The sequence below is a fragment of the Cyprinodon variegatus genome, unplaced genomic scaffold (assembly GCF_000732505.1).
Source record: "Cyprinodon variegatus isolate N-32 unplaced genomic scaffold, C_variegatus-1.0 Scaffold766, whole genome shotgun sequence".
Lineage (NCBI taxonomy): Eukaryota > Metazoa > Chordata > Actinopteri > Cyprinodontiformes > Cyprinodontidae > Cyprinodon > Cyprinodon variegatus.
Genome location: NW_015151219.1, coordinates 5,786 through 24,344, shown reverse-complemented (window position 1 = coordinate 24,344; position 18,559 = coordinate 5,786). Strand labels below are relative to the sequence as shown.

The 18,559-nt window shown below is 37.2% G+C and overlaps 1 protein-coding gene across 1 annotated transcript in view; it reads right to left on the bottom strand.

Moving 5' to 3' along the window:
- Positions 1–18,356, bottom strand: part of LOC107098291 (EMILIN-2-like) — a 23,297-nt gene extending 4,941 nt beyond the window's left edge. The window contains exons 1-5 of the mRNA XM_015395881.1: positions 18,060–18,356; positions 17,470–17,595; positions 14,595–14,785; positions 12,514–14,466; positions 420–755 (exon numbers count right to left, since the gene is read on the bottom strand). Coding sequence (XP_015251367.1) covers positions 420–755; positions 12,514–14,466; positions 14,595–14,785; positions 17,470–17,595; positions 18,060–18,232 — 2,779 coding nt within the window. The 5' untranslated portion in view covers positions 18,233–18,356. The remainder of the gene's footprint in view (positions 1–419; positions 756–12,513; positions 14,467–14,594; positions 14,786–17,469; positions 17,596–18,059) is intronic.
- Positions 18,357–18,559: the final 203 nt, after the last annotated feature.

Below are 18,559 nucleotides of genomic sequence, written 5' to 3'. Positions count from 1 at the left end.
GATCAGTTTGTACATTTTTTAGCGTGCGCAGTGAAATAGCTCATGTTTTTATACGTGCAAACCTTTGATAGATCCGGCCCTAAGATTATAACTGATCAGTACTGTCCTCTACTCTTTAAAGCCAAACAAGAACTAGACTAACAAGAACAAAACCTCTGTGTTGGTTTTTTAAACAAAATAATTATTTATATTGACATGGTGTGGATTTAATTAACTCTAGAGTTAAACTAAATCTGTTTTCAGTTGTCTTCAGATGAGTACATTACTAAGAAGTAAAAATTACTGCAAGCGTTCTAATTACCAAATTCCACTATGGAGGAAGATCAAAAGTGCCCTCGTAAAGTTATAAATGAACTGGATTTAAATTAATTACTAATGATGTCAAAATAAAATTCACCTTCAAGTCCAACAGTGCTCACCTGGTGCTCCAGCAAACCCTTTGACAGGTTTGCTCATCGAGTCCTCCGCTCCTCTGCGTACATTGAGCCGGCGGACGTATCCTGGAGGTCCTGCCTCTCCCGTCTCCACCACAGGTTGGACAGGAGTCACATGCAGGGTTGGCAGGCGGGGATGCTGGGGATACAAGGGCTGGTTTGGTTTCCTAATCCTGATGGTGTGTCTGTTAGCCTGTGCTGGCTGGTTGGGGCTGGAGGACGGTGGAGGAATGATGTGAGGGACATTGAATTGTTTGATCCTGCCTCTGCTCTGAGTTGTATCAGGCAGAGAGGAGGGGCGATCTGGTCTCAGTGCCATTCCTGAGAGAATAAAGGAGAACATATAAAGTTCACTTACATACAAAATAGAAAGTATTTCCCAACATAAATCATTTGAAAGATTTTAATGTACCACCTCTATCGCTATCCAATGAATCTATGTATAATAATTTGTTTTTAGGTGACAAAACGACTTGGCCCTAGCACTGCACCTGTTGGTAACATTTTTACCATTATCATACCACAAAGCTCTGTGAGCCAAGCACTGAAATAAGTTCTGAGCAAGGAGATCCATCTAAAGAAGCAGACAACATGGCTGGCTCCCAGATCTCCTAAAGGGATAGACAGACATCACAGTCTTCTCTGAACTGAGGGCAAGCTGTGAGCGTCCTGGGGAAAAATAATCAGAATATCTCGTTACTGGTAGCTTTTTCTAACACTTGGGGTCAGGCTGACTTTTTTTTTCTTTGCAATTGGGTTACAGTAAAAAGTTTTGTTTAAAAGCGTTTTCAGGGCACATGGGGATTTTATCAATTATATATAGCAAAATCATATAATGTCATTTAGTGAGCTAAGTCTGTTTAAAGTGATCTCACAGCTCTGCTCTCTCACACAGAATACACAAAGGCATCATTATAGACAAAAGTTAGGAAATAGCTGGAGTCCCAAAGGCCACAGTCTACATTGAGCCACATGTTGCTGGTAATCAGGAATGTCTGCTTCCACACAGAAATCATATGATAGTGAGCTTATGTAAGTGTTTCAATAGTGTTGACAAGATTTACCAGCTAAACCCGTTGCTAAAATATCCTGTAAAGTAGGACCATAGAGGCTTCTGTCAATAGGCCACTTATAATCTAACAATTCACTAATCTTACTAGATGGTGATATTATGAACAAATACAAAAAAAGGATTTAAAAAAAATTATTATTTCATTTCAATTCAATTCAGTTTATTTATATAGCGCCGATTCACAACACAAGTCATCTCAAGGCACTTTACAATCCACCAGATCATACTGTCAAATTGATTCAAAGTATTCTATCTAAGGAAAACCAGTTGATTGCATCGACTCATTGACTCAAATGCAATCCCTCACACTAAGCATGCTTGTAGCGACAGTGGAGAGGAAAAACTCCCTTGTAACAGGAAGAAACCTCCAGCAGAACCAGGCTCATTGTGAGCGGCCATCTGCCGAGGCCGACTGGGGTTCAAGGACAGAACCCGAGACAGAAACAGAGATACAAAATGCAGCTGTAAAAGGATGAAGAGAGCACATCCAGCCAGTCACGGTCAGAGAAACAGGACTACACTGGATTTCAGTGAAAAGAAGCAATCCAATGGATTGGGTGGAAATACATTTCATCAGGCATTTTCCATAAATGGAAATCTATTTTTTTATTACTAATCGGAAAATCACTCAGTGTTTTGTTGAGGTATAAGTATACATTTTCAAAACTGTATATAAGAACCTCCTAAAAATGGGAAAAACAAGAAGACAAGCCAGAAAACCTGTCCTGATCTTATGTAACTACAGGAAAATAGCTACTCCCTCAACATAAAAAAACCCTGAAATTTACAACTGGAATGAACAAGCAAATTTCCCCGAATCTATCAATGCAAGGAGAGGGCAAGAAAGACTAAAAACAAAAACAGAAAGAAAAAATACAAAACTCTCTCTCAGAAAATATAATTAGCTTCTTAATAATGGAGTATGCTACTACACTTAAATATGATTAGATTTTATTGCTTTTTGCACATCTTTACCAAACACTGTGCACATGTGTTTCCTTCATGGTACAAGCACCACATAGTTTTGTAGCCCCACTTATTCAGACTTCTTACTTAATTTACAAAGATTTATACTTGAAGAGAAGATACTTTAAATCAATGACTTACATCTGTATCAGATTTGTTAAGAATTTCCAGTCAAAGAGAACTAAGCTACACCCTGCAATAATGACCATAAAAGAGCCTTTAAAATGGGAATTATGTGCATTGACAAGAGCCTCTGAAGACTGTGGCACCTTGAATGCATATATATATATATATATATATATATATATATATAACATTTTCTTTCTTTAAGTATTCATAATCATGTCGGGAATGTAATATTCAGCAACACTCAGCACCACTGATTTAAATGAATGAAACATTGCAATAATATACTATTTGGAACACAGAAGGCCTTTTCCAAATAGATCCCAGGCGGTTCTGTTTAACCATCCATCTGGCCCCAGATTAGTTTTAAATCAGTTTTGAATTTCACAGTGTCTCTTCTTTGTCTGGAGCTTGTGCTGTTCAAACAGACCCAAATGTGTAGTTTTGGGGGCTACGTTTTAGTGCAGTTCATTGATAATTCATTGCAGTCAAGCACAAATAAATTTATCAGTAAGAAAATTTCATTTTTTTTAAAGAAGAGGTTAGGTTACAGTGCCTTCCAAAGGACCTCAAACCACAGGAACTTTTTTGCAATCTGTCATGTTGCAACCACAAAAACAGTATGTTTTATTAGGATTCAATGTGATAAATTAAGACAACCTAACGTATGAATGTGAGGTGAAAATTAAAACGTTCAGTTAAATCTGCAACCTGTTTAAAACATCTAGATGTAATCGCAACAATAGGTTCTGCATAGCCTGTGATAGACTCATAACTTGGCCATGGTGTGGATGATCATATTGAATCAGGGGAGCTAATGTAAAACATAGAACACTTTGAGTTATAATGGATTAGAATAAAGGGCCAGAGATAAAACAAAGATTTTCCATCTATTTTAGGTATTTGGCACCTTATAGATAAGCATGTTAAGCACATATAAGCATTGAAGCAACATTTTTTATAAAGTAAGTTTTCTTTCTATTTCATAGAAATAAAAAATTAGAAAGACATTTCATTGTAAATTCAAAGACAGATCACTCGTAAAGTATCTGAAACTATGTTACATTGCAGCTTGCCAGGTTCTTTCCTATTAGCAAATGAAAAATCATCAACCACCAACAAAATTCAACCCTTTTCCACAAATGATACCACAAACTACTCAGAAGCCACATGTATAATCAGAAATAAATTAAGCTCAGCAATCATTCTGCAGTGAGATAATCAGCAATCTCTTCTTCATTTCCTCCCTGTGCCTCCTTCTAAATACCGACTGCCAGAGTGCATATTTCCCATGAGCCCTCACCCCCTTTCACACCGAGGGGGGGGGGGACCGCACAGTAAAGAAAAAAAATTACACAGAGAGGCAGCTTCATATGTATCAGAAAACATCCCCAGAACCAGATGTTAACATTCAGGGGTGAGACTCAGCAGGGTGGTTTTGGTTTTGTCACTTGTGCCTCCTCAGAATTAGGTGACAGCTTGTGAGTATGCAGCAATGCATGAAAACAAAAAGGGGTATTGCATTGGGAAGGCCGATCACGCAACCCAAAACGGTTCCAAGGGTTGGCTGCACAGAGTAGGGCGTGTTTCTTACAGACATACAGTAAGACATCCCTTACAGCCTGCAATACATATTGTCTGATTCTCATTTCAACTCCTTCTGTGCACGAAGACGTAATTTCATCCTCCACCCCAAGTTTTCCAGCAATGTCACTGATGACGGCAGGCCTGAATTGTCTCCTATGTGTGCGTATCTTCTCTGAAGACTTCCAGATGGAATCCTGGTTCAGGAATGGAAACACCCCACCAGCCTTAGATATCTCTCCAGGGAATCACTAGCTGTCAAAGTTCCCCTTAAAATTTTGGCAGGGCCTAAATATGTAAAGGGTGTGTGAGCATATGTCGAAGGAGAGGGCGAGAGATGGGGGGGTTGTCAAATACAATTTTCCATTCTTTTCCAACAGACACCATTTGACTTCAAAGAGCCTTTTATGTCTCTTACTTCTTGTACTTCCTCATCACAGCAGACACATAATCTTCTTGCCTGTCTTACCAATAAAAAGCAAGAGTGATCAATTCCCAAGCATTGATCCATGAAATCAAAGCCTTTTTTTTATCCCTGCTTTTCTTTTGTGGTTTCTGATGGCCTTCTCTGTCAATATACACTTAGAGCACAGAGTGGAGGATGAGAGAAAGAGAAGTCCTCCGTCACTGCTGGAAGGACAAGTTTAAAGGAAAAACAGTTCAGAAAGACACTGTGGTGAGACAGGAAGAAAAAAGAAAGATAAGTGGTTTAAAAAAAACTGATAAAGGATCAATGGAGAACAAAATGGGTGATTCGTCACTGTAGGACAAAATTAGCAAAACTAGAAAAACTTACTTAAAAGCCAAAGAAAACCCATTTCATAGATTGGACATTTGTATGTGGATGCAGATCGATTTCCAACTTAATTTGAAAGATATGAAGTGTGGCCTGCATCAGTAAACAGTCTTATTTACTATGAAAGCATCAAAAAGTGCAGTTTGTTATTTTTTTAAGCCTATGGGGTACATACAACTCTACAAAATACAGCACAATCCTGGAGGAATATCAAAGGCTGCTCAACTTAAGATTGGTTCGCCTTCCACAAGGATAACACCTGCATACAGAAAAACAAACAGTTTATACTGCAATAAAACACATAAATGGGATGAAAAAGCACAGACATAAATCCCGTTGAGAACCTGTTCCAAATCGCCTAAAAGTGATATTCACAATTGTTTTCTATCTAATCTGACAGAGATTTTACCATTCCAGAAAGAGTTGTATTGATTTGTGGTTCTAATTTAAGAAAATACCGTAACATTTGAAGCTTATGAAAACCCTTGTAAACAAAGCTTTAGTCGTTTCCGGTATACTCACTAGAGAAGGAATCACTAAAAGACAGACAACCACAAGTTTTCTGGGCTGAACTAAGCAGCTGCAGCTGACAAGTGCCAAGATCTTGCAACTAAAGTCACGCAGTTCCATTTAGGAGTCACAACGCATCGGGGAAAGGCTATTCTAGTTAATCTTTTAGCTATGTATTACAACACCTCCTCTGTTCTCAGCTTCCTCAAGGTCTTCATATGACCACATAGAGAATATGAGCTTAAAAGGAAACCAACACCAGACCATTAGAACTGGGAGAGTTTGTAGGCATTTCACTCAAACTTTGTTCTTTCTAAACTAAAAAATAAATAAATAAATAAAACTTTAACCACACATTGCATCTTACTCTCTTTGTGGAATGTAATATAGCGCTTCAAACAACAAGCTGATCATTACACTCAAATAACTATATATTTTATTTTTGTAGGCATGATTGATGACATCCATGTTAGGACATACTGCCAGCAGTTTAGATTATCTAGACATTTAATATAATTTGGCTACATAATCCAGAAATAACCCAAAGTTTTGCAAACAAGTCTATTGGGTAAACATTGTATTTTACTTTTTCAAAGTTGAGATCTCTGTCCAAAAACTAGCACTAGTAGTTATGTAGCTAAGTATAATTACTATTCCATTATAATCTTAAATGATTAAAAAAATCACAGCTTTACTTTGATGCTGTTTTAACATAAATGACATAATGTAAAAAATAAAATTTAAAAAAGTTAATCCAATGGCTGATCCATGTAATGAATTTACAGAGATTTTCCAAAATATCTTAGTTTAACATAACAAAAACAAAACTATTCTGAATCTAGATTTTTGTGGAAAATATCACACATGTTACGATTTTAATAGTTATAAAGTAATACTGGAAGATTTACAAGATGGTGATTGGTTAACTATCTGGCTACCTGCATTAGAAATATGCTGCTTAACAGACATGGAGGCTTTTAGTCAAATTTCTTTGACCAAAAATACACCCAAATAACCAAACTTGTCTTTTTATGTAAATCAAGGAAACCTGTGTGAGCCTTTTTTTTTAACAATGCACAGAAACATGGGGAAGGGGCAAAAAAAACAAAAAAAAAACACAAATGGCTGGTCAATGTATTTTGGGTTTATCATAAAAAAAACAAAAAACAAACATAAAAATATGAATAGTATTTAGGTTTTTTCTTTCGGCTTTTTTTATCCTGATATACACTGATATCAATTTACTAGATCAGGGTTTCTTAACCCTGGTCCTCCGGGCCCACTGTCCTTCATGTTTTAGATGTGTCTCTACTCTAAGCACACCTGATTCAAATGATTGCATAACTTCCTCAGCAGCCCTCAAATGCTGCAAAAGCCTGTGAATTACATTTCCATTCAATTCAGGTGTGTGAAGGTAGGGAAACATCTAAACATGAAGCACAGTGGGGCCTGAGGACCAGGATAAAGAGACCCTGTGCTACACTACCCAGAACCTGTTTTAACCTTTAGTTAACTAGATAACAATAAAAAAAGATATGTATGTTTTTACTGAAAAAATATCTTTAAAATAGCCATTTTATTTTATGACTAAACCTTTATGACTAAAACATAATTATCACCTCAGTATTATAGTATTACCGTAGCCCATTTTCCTAAATTTTCTTCAGGTTGGAAGTTCATGGGCTGTTCGGTGGACGAGACTTTTTAAAATTTTAAATGGATCTAACCTAGCAAACAATCGAAGCGTTATATTCAAAATGGATTATGCATTTACTCAGAAGTGATCGGCATTCAGCTAAAAGAAAGTAAAAAAATAATAATAATAACATTGGTAACGAGGAACTATGAGGAAGAGCAAAAAGAGCTGCAGTTCTGGGTTTTGGCCGCAGGTGGCAGTAAAGTTAGAAAACTCCATAATGCCTCTGGAAAAGATTGAAGCAGGTCTAATAGGCTCTATGCACAGCTCCACTACTTCCTGAATTTAAGGCAGCTCCTTTGTTTCCTGTCTTTCATGATTGGATGCACTGATTAATCCAGGTGTGTATGACCTAAGTAACTGGCCAGACATACCTGGATTAATCAGTTCGTCCAGTAATGAAAGACAGGAAACAAAGGAGCTGCCTTAAATTCAGGAAGTAGTGGAGCTGTGCATAGAGCCCATTCATCATTCCAACACCAAATTAATGATGTAGTTGGATATACAAGGTTTTCCCTAAAACTATAAAGAAATTTCAATAACAACAGATAAAAAAAAAAAAAAAACTAGCAAAGTTATCCTGTATCGCTTTTGAGTTGATACCAAAACAGAGCATTTATAGTTCATATAAAGTTCATATATTTACTTCCACTAAATCCACAAAGAATCTTTGGCGTCATTCGCATTCGCAGTGGTACAGTTCACTGAACACTTGCTTATTTTAAGCGAGCATTTGCTTCATTTTGTTTTTCATTTTTGCAGTTTTTGTTTTGTTTTATTCCTTACTAAAAAAAAAGAAGTATCCTAATGTCTAGAACAAAGCTGCTAAATTTTTTTGAATGACTTGCAGTAGTTAGTAGGAGCACCACAGCAGGACTGTTGTTGTTTCATATGGACACAATGTTCTTCATAAATGTAAATTGTAAAAGGCATGTAATAGTGATGACTTTGGATTAAAATATTTTCAGATATTTCTGTAAATAAACAGTTAGCTATGCTTTAATTTGACAACTTTTAATGAGTTAACAAGAGACAAACAAAAACTAGTCTAAGAGGGAAATATTTTAGTCAGATGCTGACAAAATTGTCCCTATAGTGAAAGGACATTTTTTTCCTTTTTAAGTCTCGAACATATAGCCTTTTGAAATGCAGTGGTTACTAAGACCTTTTTGATTCAGCATTACAATTATGAACAATATTCATGCTGCCCTTTCAGCCATATAATACCAACCACAGTTCTTACTTCCAACAGATTTTTAACATTGGTCTTTATATCAAGAGTTATTTACACTATCTATACATTATGTATACATTATCATATATGTTTTCACAAAAGAATGCACTAGACTGTTCTTCTTAGATTAATCAAAATCTTCTTAAATTAATCTAATAAAAAATACTGAGAACCAAAACGTCAGGGAAAACTCAAGTGGGGAACCAGAGATGAGGAAGCAACAAACAACAGACCAGCACTGAGTGACTGCAGAGATGGTGTACATATTGGGAGACTCATTAAGAAACGAGTATTTATTGACATTCCTCAAAGAAATTGAGGTTTTTGGAACAATGTAAATCTTATTAATGTCAAGTTTATGCTCACCACATTAAAACTGGGAACTTGTGTGAGTGTCTAAAGAGATGCAAAATAGACCAAAAGAGCAGAGTGCCATTTTATTTGTTACAATCTAAAAAAGAAGGCAAATATATGAGGGAAGTTCTTTTTGAAAGCAAGTTGTGACGTCGAAAAACATTTGTTTGTGCTTTTGTGGTCTATTTCAGATGCAGGACACAAATTAACAGCATTAACATTTTGCTAGACTTGAAAGTTAGGGTAATATTTGGCAACTATTACTTTGTTGGTATATTTAATCCATAGAAAAAAGACTTTTTGCAAACTTGCATGCAAACTTTAGTGTGCTATTCTTAATCTGTTAACTCTTGTAGAATAATAATGTTTTAGCCCTCATATAAAAACCTACATGCATTAGGTCCTATGTTTATTTACTTTGACTAAAAATATCTTACCCATTACAGTTCAGCATATCGTAAGAACTTATGTGCTGAGATGTTTCCTGGCCACAACCAGTTACCAAGGCAACAAGTTATCCGTATGATGCTGTTAATTCAATCTTAGAGCTCAGGAGGTCAGAGGTTTTCTACATTCAAACACAGCTAAGATTGCTTTGATCCGCTGCTATGCAACCTTTATCTAATTCAAGATGGGAAACTGGTGCAGTGTAAGATGGGTTATTGTGGCTCAAAATGCAAACAACCAGCCATATGTTAGTAAAAAAAAAATCATAATTGAGCACACAAAAAAGAGATTTTAGAAGGTTTGAATAACGTTGGTGTCTGGTGTGTTCTTTGGTGCTCATGGGGAAGTATGTAGATTAATGTTCTCTTTCAAACTGAGGCCTCCACAGAACAGGTGTTTTTACACTGATATTAATTGCAAACTCTGTTCACTAATAACAGAGTGAACAGAGTTCAATACTTTTGGTGAACACTATGACAATATTAAGAAAATGACTTTGAAACAGCTGCTCTTCTTTGATCTTTCGTAGCTTATTAGAGAAAAAAGTGCCAGCAGATTTTGAATCAAATATCTTGGAAAACTACAGAGGTTATGAAAACAAACACCTTTTAGCAACCACGTGAGTCTGGAAAGAGCTGAAAAGAAACATAAAACTCCTGCCTGCTTATTAATCTCTACACCACAGACATTCATCCATCCTGCCCCCTTCTTTTCCTCAGCTCTCACTCAAGTTATTGTTTTGGACGATGGAGTCGGAAAGGGAGGCACCGACAATCGAGGCCCCAGTTTTGACTTCACAACTCAGGGTAGTTCAAGCATCTGGTCCTGGGCGTGGAGCCCTGCTTCTCCTCATTCTCTTAAGACTGACTTCAGCAGTGAGTGAGTCAGGCCTCTTAATGAAGACCAGATTCCAAGCATCCGACTGAGATCACCCTACGAGAATCTCTGGAGGTTGCTGTGTGTGCATGGGTTTGGAGAAAGAACAGCAGGAGGGGAGGTTTCATTTGTGTTTGTATGCACAGGGAAAATAGGAACTAAGTTTAGGGTCTGAAGTACTGTGATATGAGTGAAAAAGCTTTATCATGGTGAAAGAAAGAAGCCTCACCAATCATTCCAAGCTATTCATAGCAGAGGTGGAGAAGATAACGCAGTCTGCTCATGCACTCAGACTGTAACAGGAGAGGGAAATCAATAATAGAATAGTGAAAACTACATTCTTATATTTACCTGCCTCTTTTCCCTAGAATAAAACGAATGAACTTAACCCGAAACAAGCCACAGGAAGTGTGGCCACTGCTTTATGCTGTCAGGACATATTGAATGACACTGTCAAGGAAAGCATAGGAAGCCAAATAAACCCATACCCTCCCCCTATGGGAAAAACCCTGCAGTCCTTCGCCAGATCTGATAATTTCCTTTCTAATACTGCATTTAAACCAAGCAAAGCAGAGTGGATTACATGGAGGATTATCTTGAGGAAGGGTTTGTGTTTACACAGACAATAATCACATTTAATAAACTTGAATGTTGAAAGCAAAAGAGGAAGCGAAAAAAGATAAAATCTACTAGATGAAACAGTTTGTTTCCTTTATTTATTCATTTATTTCTGACTTGGCTGCACTAATGAGGTTGCTCACTGTGCACTATAATGTGAATGATCTCTCAAAACATAAAAAAGTGGCATGATGTTCAGCCAATTACTGTCATCATACCTCGTCGATAAAACTCTATTAGCTAAATGAAGCAAACAAACAAAGTGTTTTTTTTTTTAGTTTCTTTTCAGTAACTCTCGGGATATGAAGAGTTAGACTATTCTAGCACGAACCTTTATCATCCTTTCAACAGACAAATCTCTAATTTGGTCCAAAAATAGTTCTAATGAAAAGGCTTTCATAAAGTATATACCATTTTTACATTGAAGTTTTTATGCATGTTTCAAGTACAATTTTCCAATGTATGTATCTTATGAGCAACTTTTTGTCAGAGCACACCATGTACAGCTCAATAGTCCTTTTAATTAAAATGTCATACTCACTGTCAGCAGAGTATGACTATATTAATACGTCTTTATACAATGTTTACCAGCATTACTATATATAATCATTGCAACTGTCCCCAACAGTACATTGTCTTATGTAATGTTTTCCATTTACAGTTTATTCAAAGCCATAGTAACAATGGCACTATGGAAACACATTTAAAATATACCTAGTCCAGTCATAGCTGTAAGATGTAAAATCATGCATCCAATTTTTATGCTCTCTTGTCCGTGCAAGGTTGCAGGAGACTCATGACTATCTCTAGCGTTTATAGGATCACAGACCTTGAAAAGTCACCATGAAAATGCAACACAGAGGCACAGAATTGATAACCATGTACAAAAACACTGAGAGAAGTATAAAGGGACCTAACATTCATGTTTTTGGCAGTTGTGTCAAGTAACAAAGTACAAATATTTTACCTTACTTAAGTATAAATTTGGGCTATCTATACTTTACTGGAGTAATTATTTTTTTTTAACAACTTTTTACTTCTACTCCTTACAGTTTTTTTTGCAATTATCTCTACTTTCTACTCCTTGCATTTTAAAAGTAAACTCATAACTTTTAGTTTCATTTATTAAGCTAATTTTCTTTACGGCCTTTTGGTTTTAAAAGAAAAATCTAAATAATCAAAATAATTAGCTTTATCCAGACAATTAAGTTCTTTGTGGTTGGACTCAGTGCTACACCAACTTGTTGTTCGCCACATACCAAAGTAAATTGTTGTTCATGATGATGAAAAGTTAAATTTGTCTACAATTCTGAATCATATCTTTCCTATATTTAGAGTAACCAGTATAAGATTTGAATCATCTGCCCTTAACATTTTTTGCTGCATTACTTTTATTTGAGTAAAAATGTTAAATTGATACTCTAACTTCTACAAACTTGTTTTTAAACAGTAGGATTTTTACTTCTACTTGAGTAAAAAACATGAATAATTTTGTCATCTCTGGTTTTTGTCCGTCTCCAGGGCTTTCATGATGCTAAGCAGTAGTGCTAACATCTGCTATTCTGTCCAGCCCCACCAAAACATGTAAATAAAGGTTAAGTAGATTGACCAGTTTTTAAAAATCTATACCACTGAGCCAATCAAATATATATACATCACTCAAAAAAAAGTAATCAATTGCACAACCTTGCTAAAACTAATTTAGCTTGGCACTAAAAGTCATATATTGAACTTTCTTGTCATAATTCCTTTAACAAAAATCATTAAAAATACCAGTTATGCATCAACTAGTCCACTCACCTGGCTCTTTGGCAGCAACATCTTTCAAAACATGCTTCGTTATCATGGACATCTGGGCCTGTAGCTTCCGCAAGGAATTGGACAGTGTGGTAATGTCTGCGCCATGATTTCCACAAGTTGTGTTCATCCTTTGAATACAGTTCTGCAGCCCCCCAACATGTCTCTCCAAGCCATCTTTCAGCTCTTTGATGTTAACAGAAACTCCATCCAACCTTCCACAGATCTTTTCAAGCCGGCTTACACGTCCACCTATAGCTGAGATCCCGTCAGAAACACCTTGAGTGTTTTGCCTACAATCGGTCAATTCAGAAGAGACCTGTGTGCTAAGTGCTTCGAGTCTGTTCTTCAGGTCTTGTATCTGATGGCTGCTGCCATCAACTGAAGCTGGGTTGGGTTGCAGTGGATTTCCTTGGCCAGTCAGATCTGTATTGCAGCAGGTTAAGCTTATTCTTTGAATTTCCTGGTCGGATTTAGTCATGGAGTCGGTTAACCCGGTGACAGTACCAGCCAAGCCGAGCACGTTTTCTTGAAGATTAATCAGCCCCTTCTGGAAATCCTGCATAGTCTTTAACTGTCTCTGATATCCGACTGACTGACTTTGAAAAAGGTTATCCAGCTGTTTGAGCTTCTCTGTGTTAGAACTTACATCTGTGTTCAGAACATCCAAGTTATCCCTGTACCGATTTAGGTCTTTCACAATGTTTTCCACATGATCAGTAGTAGGTACAATTTTACTTTGATCAGCTCTGATAACAGAGCTTGAGCATCCAGCAGAGCACAATTTCTCAACATCCTGAACTTTCTCATTCAAACCCTGGAGGACAAGCTTGTTTTTGTCAACCTCTGCCTGAAGGGCATCCACTGAGTCGCCAGACACTCTTCCAAAGGAGCTGTTGTTCATTTCTACCAGCATGTTTGTAAATTGGTCCTCAGTGGTGATCAAACGCTGATCCAGCAACTGTCGCAGTGCTTCCACTTCGTCTGCAATTCGTCGCGTTAACGTATCTTCAATGTAGAAACAATGGGCTTCTGCATTTTGTTCTGTAATATTAACACGTGCCTCCAGCTCTTGAATCAGTAGACCTAAATCCCCCATTTCCTGAATGGAAGATAAATGACCTAGTTCATTGTCAAAACGGACATTAAGGATTCTATACGCCTCTGCTATGCGATCAATTTCCCGCCATATATCTTTATGGTCACTATAGTCCTTCTTCTCTCTGGATGGTTCTATCTGTCTTTGAGTCTGGACAGGTCCATCAGAGGCAGCCATGTCCAAACGTATTGTTCGAATCTCCTTTCTAAGATCAGCCTCCTTGCTCTCCAAAAGCTTGGTCAACATGACACGAATTTCGTCATTGCCATCTTTGCAAGTCTTTTGCACCGTCGAGATCTTGTCATCACAAATATTCTGCAATTTGGCCATTTGTTCCTCCACATTCTTCTCCAGCTCAGTCTTCAATTTTTCCATTTTACCATCAATATAGGTTTGCATACCTTCAAATTCAGCTAAAGCTGAAGTCTGAGACTGAGAGGCATCCATTAAGACACGTATCTGCCCCTCATGACTTATTGTGATTCCCTTTAGGTCTTCCAAAGCTTCTTCCTTGCTTCGCAGGGTGTTATCAATATCATCCAAACGAGTTTCTATTTTCTCTAATGTTTTGTCTCCAGCAACTCCTCCCCTGGTAGCCTGATGGCCATCTAACACCACAGGAGTCTCCTCTGCATTGTTGCTATTTTCTGGCGGACGCATGTCATTCAGAAGTGTCACCAGCATCTTTTTTGTGTCGTCCTGCAGGTCTGTGCGAAGGTTGGTGGTTAATCTCGTTAGAGAAGACTGAAGATCCAAGACCATCTGGGAGAGACGCTGAACTTCACCTTCAAGCAAATGCACTTTATCTGTGGCACCATGTCGACTCTCATAAAGCGAGGTCTCCCTCCTCTCGGCCCCTAGAATTATTCAACACGTTATTACATTATAATACAGCATAATACTGTTTTTTAAATAATCACCTAGAAAATAACAGTACTTTTACAGTTGTTTTTTTCTTACTATGAACAGAAGATACGTTTCTTACTCTGTGCTTGTCTGGGCAAGTATCCGGGATTTGGTGGGAGGTAAGAAGGCACTCCCCTTGCTGTTTGCCGATCTGTAGTTGGTTTTAAATCCTTACAGTCAGGACCTCTGTAACCAGGACAGCATTTCCACTCTAACTCTGTGACCTTCTTGAAGGCAATCCTGTACATGGGTCTAAACCTGGTTTGGTATCTGTAATAAAAAAGGAAAATCATGAACATGTCCTGCATTATCTTAAATGCAAAAAGAGGCCATTTGATGTTTAAAGTGTAAATCGTCATCAAATTAACCCCTATGGGTTACTGTTATAATGCATTTTTATATGGGAGTTTTTTTAAGCTTAACAGAAAACTAGAGGTTCAAATAATATTTAATTAAAAAAATTTAAATAAAATAATAATAAAACTAAAAAAAAACACCCCTTTTCAAAATGCACATATCTTATACATTGTTTTAGTATTGAATTGCATCTCCCTGTTAAAAACTAATTTCCTAGATAAGTGAAAAAACTATAATTTAAAATTATATGTGCCAAGGTTATTAATAACAGTATCGAGGTTTGGTGGCACTGATTAATTATAATAAAACCTTAAATAAAAAGTTACTGAACAAATTATAAAATGCAACTTTCACTGTGTTTATGTTTATGGCTTTTAGCTATTGATTACAAGAGGTTTTGAAGGAGAAAACTGATTTACTTGTTAGGTATATCTCACTGTTTAAATAATAACAATCTGCTGAAGCTATTGTTGTTACTGCAAACATTTCTCTCCCGTGTATTTCCAACCGCTTCGTACATGTTGAAGAAAACGAAATCTTCCAGGCCAAATAAATGTTCCCTAGTAAAATACTGGATGACATCACTTCTCTGCAAGCTAGGGTCATGTCATGCAAGAACATCTGGAAAAATGATGTCTTGAAAAAAAAACTTTTCTCAACTGAAACTAATAACAATATCATAGGTATAAGGAAAGAAAAAATAAACGGTCAAAATCTGTGGGGCAGCTCATAATGCATCCCTCAACAATGTGAAGTCAAATCGAATTTCATCTAAAGATAAATTGAAGTTCTCTCGCTGTTGTGCAAACACTTACGGCCCAGTGACTTAACAGTGATCAGCTTCCTGGAATCATTTCCACCTCAAGGAGCCTAGCTGCATCTCTTTGAGTAAGTGGACCACAGAGCTAAACCACAGACTGCATGAGCTTTGAACTGAAAATGATTCACAAAACAAAATATGTAGTTGTGACACAGAATCTTCCAGGAAATAATCCTAACTGAGCGTATGTTTTCCAGTAGATATGCAACTATGGACAATGGCATTTAATACTCTCTACAAAATAAGGATTGTCTTAAATGTAGTATAATCAATTGCAATTATTTAATCTTTCAAAGCCAGTAGGTATTAATTGGAAATTGGGATCTGTATTTCAAACCATGGCAATATTGTGTCCTTTTAAAATTCTAATTAAAGCAGTTCCTCAAATCTGCATAAAATCAATTTAAATTCTAACAGAAAATAAAAGATATTCCCCTACTTTGACTGCTTTAGTCAGAGATTGTTTTAATTGGGAAATACTAACTTGATTACTGAATAATTGTGAAACATTTGTTGATATATAGCTAATATTTAGAGACAAGAAACCGCTATGCTAAAATCAGAGCATACTAAAATTTGGGATTCCAATTAGTGTAACAAAATAAAAAACATAGTTTTAAACAGGACAACAAATGGGCTGATTTAATTCTGTTTGGACAGTATCAGGGTAGTAGTAACCAAACATTGGATCAATAAATTGACGAAGTTGATTTGATCAGAGAACAGATCAGCAGTACCCTCTTCATTCCTAAAACAAATCTCCAATTGAAACCTCACAAGGATAATCAGCAGATTAAAATGGTTTGATATGTTAATAGGGTAACTTTATGACATATAATATCAAACTTTATACATTATTTATGATCAATAGCGTAGCGACACAACAATATCTACCCCACCGTAGACAACCGACCCAAAACGTGCCCCATAAATCATTTCATCATTCTTCACCTTCACTAGACATGGATATACTTTAGTATATTCTGCTGTAAAATGAATCTTATCGGGCTCTTGGGGCTACCTTGAGTTTCACAGCCCCCCTCCTCACCCACGTTCTCTTCATTCATCTCCTGGTCACAATATATACTCAATATGGCAGCAACGTCACCCCATTTTGGGACGTTTTTTTCCCGTTCTTCCAGCAGCTCTTCTTTGCTTTTTCTTTTCTGGAAACCGCTTAAGTACCTCTTTTTGGTATCCATCGTCGCTAACACATTGTATGTAACGGTTACGGTTTTAATTGGATTACCCATAATTCCAAGTCGTAGTGTAAAAAACTAAAATACTCAAATACATTCTTTTAAGATCTTTATTGCGGTTTAAAACATACTATATGAGTATATTTTTTACCAACTGTCTAATGAAGGGGGGCCTACCGGGTGTCAATGACGGGGCCCCTTAGAGGTCGGGGGCCCCTAAGCAACTGCAGTCTCTGCTTACTGATAGTTACGCCTTTGTTTATGATGACTATGACTTTTCCCTAACAATAGCAAATGAGATTTTTCACTTAGGTTAATATATATCTAAATCTAATGGACAAGAGTTTCTAGTTGCTATTTTAATGTTTGTGTTTTCAGTTCTGTTCTGGGTTGTTTCGAATCTTTAAGCTCAATTTTGGATGGGCTTTATTGGGATGAAGGGCATGTTTAGTTTGCTCTCACAATTTTTTTTCTAGCTGTAAAAAAAGTGTCTACACAATGTTTCTTATACATCTAAACTACAACAACATAAAAACATGCAACTATGCACCCCCTTCCTGGGCTCTCTAGTTACTCACGTCACTTGCTGCTGGCAGTCGGGCTGGTAGGGCGGGCAGGGGGCCACCACAGGTTCCTGGAAGCCCTCAACATTCCCCTGCACGACACAGCTCACGTTCCTCTGAACCACATAGGCGCACCAGTTCCTGTTGATAGAGGTATTGAGAAGACAGGGATACTCTTTAAATCCACGCAGGACAGAAAGAACATAATTAACTCCACATGTTTATGGCATTTAAGCTGAGAGCTCCCCTCCCATCAGGTTTTTCCTCATTTAGTCTTATTTTTGTTTATCATTAACCGTTGGGTGTGCGATAATACTGCGTAATCTGCGGCATTTCAACGTTTATCTAACTTATCGCCTTTGCGTGGAGCCACATTTAGCCCAGAGCTGATAAGCGAGTAATTAAAGACAGCAAATGAAAAGTAAGGGGGCTAAAACATCCCTGATATGGGTTTGATCCTGTTTGTGAAAAGTTATCGCACTTTATTGGTAACAAAAAAAGGTGTTGTTTTTTTGTTGTTGTTGTTAAACCTCCGTTACAAGAAACGTATTAAACATTGTGTTAAGTTACAAGATTCTTATAATAAAATAAAATAAAAAACTCACCTATTTCGATGTCTGTGGACCGGTCCAGTGTGCGCAGACCCGTGGAATAAGTCATAATAAGACGGGGAGCCGTGGGTAATGTGGAAGTTTAGGATCAGAGTGAAAACAGCCCACCACCAGTCCATCTCTATGTGCCTGCTTTTCATATTTAAAAAAAGTGCAAACATATGCATTTTTCCCCTACCCTTAAAATAAACTAGGCCTACCCTGTTATTGAGCCAGACGCGGTCAAACTCTAGAGTTGCATCGTCTCTGAAACTGAACTCCAAAAAGTGAACTTTGGGAAAGTCCGCATTCACTGCAAACTCCGTGGGAGTGACGTTCAGGGACTACACCCTCCTCCTAAGAAACTCTCCCACATTCCTCCTCAAACTTTAATCCTTTGCTTATTGGCTTTAATGAAGTTATTCTTTTAAGTCAACTTAAAGCATGAGGTGATTATTTTAGGCGACACCTTCATTGCCTCCCCCTGGTAGACTGTTATCAGCCAATAATTCACA